Source organism: Tupaia chinensis, unplaced genomic scaffold, assembly GCF_000334495.1.
Source record: "Tupaia chinensis unplaced genomic scaffold, TupChi_1.0 Scaffold143756_1, whole genome shotgun sequence".
Classification (NCBI taxonomy): domain Eukaryota; kingdom Metazoa; phylum Chordata; class Mammalia; order Scandentia; family Tupaiidae; genus Tupaia; species Tupaia belangeri.
In genome coordinates this window covers 446,180-452,435 of record NW_006203605.1, presented here as the reverse complement: position 1 = coordinate 452,435, position 6,256 = coordinate 446,180, and the positions used below count along the sequence as shown (strand labels likewise).

Below are 6,256 nucleotides of genomic sequence, written 5' to 3'. Positions count from 1 at the left end.
TGGGCGTGGGTGTCCGCGGGCGCGGGGGGGGCCCCCAGCCACTGGCAGGCGTGCCGTGGTGGGGAGAGGGCGGCCGGCACGGTCACCATGCCGTTGTGGCGTGTGCGTAGGTTCAGGCCCCATTACTTCTGTCACAGGCTCTTCGCTCTCGAGCAGGTTGCAGGGCGGGAAGACAGGGGAGGCGGGAAGAAGAAGGCGGCCTGACTGGGGGCATCAGGAGGGGCCGGCGTGACCTCGGCAGGGGCCCGTGACTGGTCTGGAGCTCCGAGCTGAGCTGGGTCGGAGGTCACAAGGATGGACCCTGGACGAGAGAAAGTCCGTCACTGGCTGCCTCTGTCACAACATCAGATGTGTGACTTCCCGGAGATGCGTCATTAAAGTGGAATTCTCTCGTCAAGGTCTGTTTTCTGCCCGCCCTTAAATGAAAGGAGGAAATCCCTGGCCGCAGGAGCGGAGTGTGAGCACGGGAGTGGGGAAGGCCGCAGGAGGGCTATGTGGGAGCAGCTCCATTCAGCCACGGCCACGGCCACGCCCTTGGTGAGCAGTGGTCAGGGACTGGGGACAAGGACGGGACTCATGCCTGAGGACGCCGGTGGCCAGCTGTCCAGGCCTGAGGAGGCTGCGGAGGCTTGTCTGTTCCTCCATGATGCACGGGACATTTCGGGAGCTGAGCTCGAGGCTCCAGCTCTAGGCCGGAAGAACCAGCAGTCCTCACCGCCCGAGGGGGCAGCGGGGATTCGGGATCCAGGTGCCGAGGGTCTGTCCTGACAGGGAGGAGGGCGTGGCAGCTGGCAGGAGACTTTCTGTGAGCTGATCAGCAAGCACCCCCGAGGAATGCGAGCCGTCCTAAAGGAGCGGCATCTGGCTCTTCCCTGAATGTGAACACAGGACGAGCAGGTGGGGGACGCCGCGGCTGACGGATGCGCAGGAGAGGGGCGGGCTTGGAGAAGCGGGCCAAGGTCCAGATGGCGGGAACCTTGGCTCCGGTGCCCAGAAACTGGCCCTGTCCTTGTAGGTGCCAGTGAGACGCCAGGGGAGCACCATCCTATCTCACAGCCCCTGAGTCTCTGGGGCAGTAGTTCGTCCTGGACCAGCTCCGGGCCTGCGTGGTGTCCCACGGCGGTGGGAGGCGGCTGCACCCGTGATCAGCTTGACATTGGACAGCACAGTGGCGACGGGTCGTGTCCCGAGGGCTGAGACCCCCGAGGCCTGAGACCCAGTGTCTCTGCGAGCTGGTGCGGCTCACTCTCATGGACCTCGGGGTGCAGAGGCGGTCACCCCAAGTAAGGAACGGGCACCGTCTTCCATGGGCTCCGGAAAGTGCCGTCCCGCTGTCTAGATGGCATCCCCTCCGAGCACATTACTGGTGGACAAGCAGGAATCACACAGCTGACCAGCAGTGGACTTGTCCCCGCCCTGGGACGTGCACGGGAGATGCTTTTCCCAGAGGGAGTCCCTCTGCAGCCGGCGCACGCACGCTCAGTTGCCCCGTTATCGTCCCGGCCGTCTGGGTGTTGAGCTCACAGCCTCAGCGCCCAGCGACGTGGAAGTGGGAGGGCGGAGCTGCGAAGCGACTCAGCCTGGGTGGAGGCGGCCAGGACACACATGGGGAGGCCACTCGCTGGGGAGACGGGTAGCAAGTGAGACCACAGTGGGAGCTGCGAATCTCACAAGTCTGTTCCCTGCTGAAGTTCCTCATTTAAATGGTAGCACGTTTCATGCTTTTCTTTTTCCGTTGTTTTAAAAGTAAAGTGTGATATTTATTATTTTAGAAAAGTGGCCCATGGTCACCGCAGAAAGTACACTCTAAGGGCCTGTAGGTGGCGTGGTAGGTAAGGCCACTGATCCCATGTGGCTGACTGCGTGGTTCACGTCCAGCCCTGGCAGCCTGAAAACCACGGTGGGTACGTGTGTGTGTCCAAACTCCCCAAAGGAGGGAGAAGTGGAGGAGAGGGATTCAGGCGTGGCCACCCCTTCTTACGGGTGTTTTCTTGCCTTCTCTCTCTCTCTCTCTGGTGAGTGCCTGCACCCTATGGCAAACTTTAGAAGAGAGAGAGAATACAGGCTGAGAAAGTGCAGAACCATGCTCGCACCTCGAGAACTGATGCGTGTGTGCGCACACCCCTGCCCAGGTGTTTGATTCCCGGATGTGGCCGTACAGTGTCCCAGCTCATGCCGTCCCTCCCAACTCTCACAGTCCCTTCTGTACCTTTCCCGTCCTGTCAAACGCACCTGTCTCATGCGCTGTGGCACAGATGGAGCACACCAGCCTGCAGAGGCCTCGCGCTGACCCGGGTTCGCGTGCAAGGCCTGGGCAGCCCTAGGCACTCGGGTGCGTGTATACACACCCACAGCCTGGGGGCTGGAGGCCTGCGAAGGGGACCACAGTGTGACCTAGCCTGGCAGGGAGCCCCCTCCTGCGGACACACATGCTCTGTCATGGAGAAACATATGGATTTTTAAACCAAAACCTCACTGTAATGTCTGCGTTATTCATCCTTAGGAGTCGATAGACTTTCCTCTTTGGGCCCTTGTAGATAACTCAGGTGGTTCCCTTTTTTACTTACCTTAAATAACTGCGTGCACCTGCACCCTGTCTGTGCAGGGCGAGGTTGGGCCTCACCCCGTCCGTGTCCGGCCTGCGTGCACCAGTGCACCCCGTCTGTGCAGGGCAAGGTGAGGCCTCACCCCGTCCATGTCTGGCCTGCATGTATCAGTGCACCCCGTCTGTGCAGGGCGAGGTCGGGCCTCACCCTGTCCGTGTCTGGCCCGCGTGCACCTGCACCCTGGAAGTCAGTGCCGAGTCTCCTCTGGGGCTGCCCAGTGGCGGTGACCTGCTCCCCTCGCCCACAAACCCCGAGCACTATTTGCTGTAAAATTCACCCACTTGATAAATGAGAAACACCTTAGAGTGTGAACTGCTGTGACGAGACGCAGCCTGGAAGCCTCCAGAAGCAGGTCGGGCAATCGAGTGAGGAGCCAGCCCTGGCAGCAGTCTCCCCACAGTGTTCCCCGCGATCGCCGTTACATGAAGGCCGAGTCTGCCATTTCCCGCTGGGTGGCTACCGTCCACATGGCCCCGTGGGTAGAGGGCCCGTGGGTGAGGTGGTGTCCACGTCAGTGGTTCTCGGTGTGTGCCAGAACCTTCCTGCCAGGCTCAGAGCCCACGCCTTCATAGAGTACCGGGGTGCACGAGGAAGGGGCAAGGCACGCTTACAACTCCTTACACGCAGGACATGGAGTCACGTTACTGTCCCAGCAGTTCCAGGGTGACAGCAGACACTCTTACCACAGGGGTGGGGGAGCGTGCCCTCCTGCCGAGCCAAGAAAGCACCAGGTCTCAGGAGCCTGTTAGCTGCCGTCCACCCACTCCACTTCAGCGGGAGCGGTGTCCCGGGAGAGGGACCCATGCCCCATGGGCCAGGGAGGGTGGGGACACAGCTGGTGCAGGGCAGGGAGGGTGGGGACACACCTGGACGTCCCAGCGTGACCGGGGAGGGTGGCGCTCCTGAAATCATGGCCAGCCCGAAGGGGGTGAGGCAGGTGCGCCTCGGAGACCCGTGAGGTGCTCTGCGGACGAGCTCGCCTGGCCGTTCTTGGCAAACCCACAAGTTCCGCCCTGGAAAGGCTGCTGTGTCTGCCCGGGCTCCTGTGATGACGGTGGGAAACGGCGTTGAGAATCAGAACGAGACCAGGCCTTGGCCCAGCCCGGCCCGCGCTGCATCTCCTGTGCCAGCCGGTACCTGCCGAGGAAGTGGAGGCCCGCGGTTTTAGCCCTGTCTGTGTCCTTGTTCCTGCTGGTTCCGTTTCCCAAGGTCGTGACGACACCAGGGGCTGCCGATTTCTGCCCGGGATGCGTGTTCAAGCCAGCGGCGCCGGCCCCGGGGAGCTGGCCTGGGGCCCTGCAGCAGTGTCTGCACCTCCCCACCGAGGGAGACTGGCCGTGGCGGGTGGACGTGCCGTGACCCCTTCAAGGTCAGCTGCACCTCTGACCCTGAGTCCAGTTTTCTCTGTTCAACTTTTCCCTGGATTCTGTGAGGAAGGGGGTTTTCCAAACAAGGGCATGAAAAAATAACAGTGGATTGTGTGATTCATCTTGAGGCCCTTTTGCTTAAACGTTAGCTCAGAGCTGTTAGGCCACAAACTTGCTGGGATGTGAAGGTAAGGGTGGTAGTGTGGGCCGTAAGAGCGCGGTTCTCCAGGTTAGGATGCGGTGGGATTAGCCCTCTGCCCATGGCAGGAGCGGCCAGGTGTGAGTCGCCCCCTTTCCTCAGAAGGAGCCTGTGCCGCGCCGCGCTGCCTGCTGGCGGGTGGGGGGTTTGATCTACACACATTCCAGTCCGCCTTTGTCCTGGTCCATCCTTTCCGCTTTCACACTGGAGTGCGTCCAGTCTTTTCTGTCTTTCTGTCTAACTAGGGGCCTAAAATGTTGCCGTATTTGGAATTTGTCACCTGCATTCTAAAGAAGATTCAGAGTTCTTTAAAAGACTAAGACTCGGGGCCAGCAGGTGGCATGGTGGATAAGGCACTGGACTCCCACATGGTAGACCGTGGTTCAAGTCCTGGACCTGGAGGTTTGAGACTTACACTGGGCACCTGTACATGTGTGCCCCAAATCCCAGAACGGACGAGAAGGGCCCGTGGTGTCCCCTTCTCCTGGGGTGACTTCTCACTTTCCCTCTCACTGTTTCTCTCTCTCTGCCCAGCAAGCACATGTGCCCTATGACAAAAACCTTATAAAAGGAAAAGGAAAAATAAGGTATTGCAAACGTGAATTCTCCTTGTAAACCTTCAGAGAGCGCGTCTGGTCACCACGGGCTTGGAGCGCAGTGAGACCATCCTGCCAGGGCTGTTTGAAGGGCTGGCTTCCCACAGGGCAGCCACCAGGCACGGGACTGTCACAGCTGAGCTCATCCAAGCAGGTCAAGCTGGAGATGGAGTCCCTCAGGCACTGCCACACCCGAGAGCCCAGACCATGCATCGGGGCTGCCCTGCAGACCGAGGGCTCCCAGCGCCCTCTCACCCCGGCAGGCTCTCGGGGAAGCCTGGGTTGCGTGTTGAGGGCCCCAGGCTCAGGTTGCACACAACCCTCACACCGTTTGTGGGTGCTGGCCTCACCTCTCAGACTACGGCTGCAGGCTCCAGCCCTCGGCGTGTGTTCTGCACACCCAGTAGGGTATCTGGCACCAAGGTTTACGTCTGTCTGTCCCCCACAGGTCATGCGTGACAGACATGTGCGAGTGTCCGGCCCACAAGAGCTGCTACTGCGAGTCGTTTCTGGCCTACACCCGGGCCTGCCAGCGGGAGGGCGTCACGGTCCACTGGGAGCCGCAGCGGAGCTGCACAGGTGAGAAGCGGTGGGCCTCTCGGGGCACTGGGGGACCTGCAGGTGCTCACGTGAGTCGCCACGCCCTCCGTGGCCAGGGAAGCCTGTCAGTGGCCCAGCTGGACTGCGACTTGGCAGGACGCAGGGCCTTCCCGCTGGCAGGGCAGATGCGCCGAGGGGCAAAGTGTGGTGCCAGGCAGGTCAGCGAGCTGAGGGTGGCCCTGTCCCTGCTGGGAAAGGCCCCGCCTCACCCCCTGGGTGTCCTCAGCACAGGGACAGGCATGACGTGGCCAAGGTCACCTGGGAAGCAAGGGCAGCTCAGGACGGTGACGGTCCTTTAAGGGCTTCGGGGTAGACGGTGACTTTTCAGAGATGGTTAGCAGAGTGCCTCCTCCCTGTGAGAGGTGGATTTCTCCCACAGCCGTCACTGGCTCTGTGACCACGGCGAGTTTAGGAGCTTGTTGGGTGTCCGTAAAGTGGACTCCTCCGTCCATCAGGAAGTACATTCTGTAAAGTGGGGAGCTCTGGCCGCGGACAGAACCATCGGAGGTGAGGCCCCGTGAGGTCTGCCCCGTGTCGGGACACCCGACACGTAGTCCCAGAGCACACGTGTGGAGTTGGGGTGAGTGTGGGGAAGGACGCAGGGTGGGGCTGCTTCTTGGGGCGAGGAGGGAGGGCTCCCCGTGGAGGTGATGTTCTGCGTCGCCCTGGGAGACGAGGGATTTTGTGCAGAAGCCTGTGTGGTGGCAGTGGGTGGGCCAGTAGCCTGTTTAACTGGAGGGACAAAAGATGCAGGGGCCGGGCCAGACCCTGGGGGACAGGGGCACTGGCAGGTCCCTGGGTGGGGTGAGCCGTGGGGGCGGGGCATGGGCGGGACCCTGCGTGGGTGGACCCTGGGGGCGGAGGGTGGGGGGGGCCTGGGCGGGGTGG

At 61.6% G+C, this 6,256-nt stretch overlaps 1 protein-coding gene across 1 annotated transcript in view; it reads left to right on the top strand.

The window, feature by feature from the left end:
- BMPER (BMP binding endothelial regulator) overlaps positions 1-6,256 on the top strand; it is a gene marked incomplete at its 5' end in the record, with an annotated part of 199,790 nt that overhangs the window by 183,577 nt on the left and 9,957 nt on the right. The window contains 1 exon segment of the mRNA XM_006164900.2: positions 5,217-5,347. Coding sequence (XP_006164962.1) covers positions 5,217-5,347 — 131 coding nt within the window.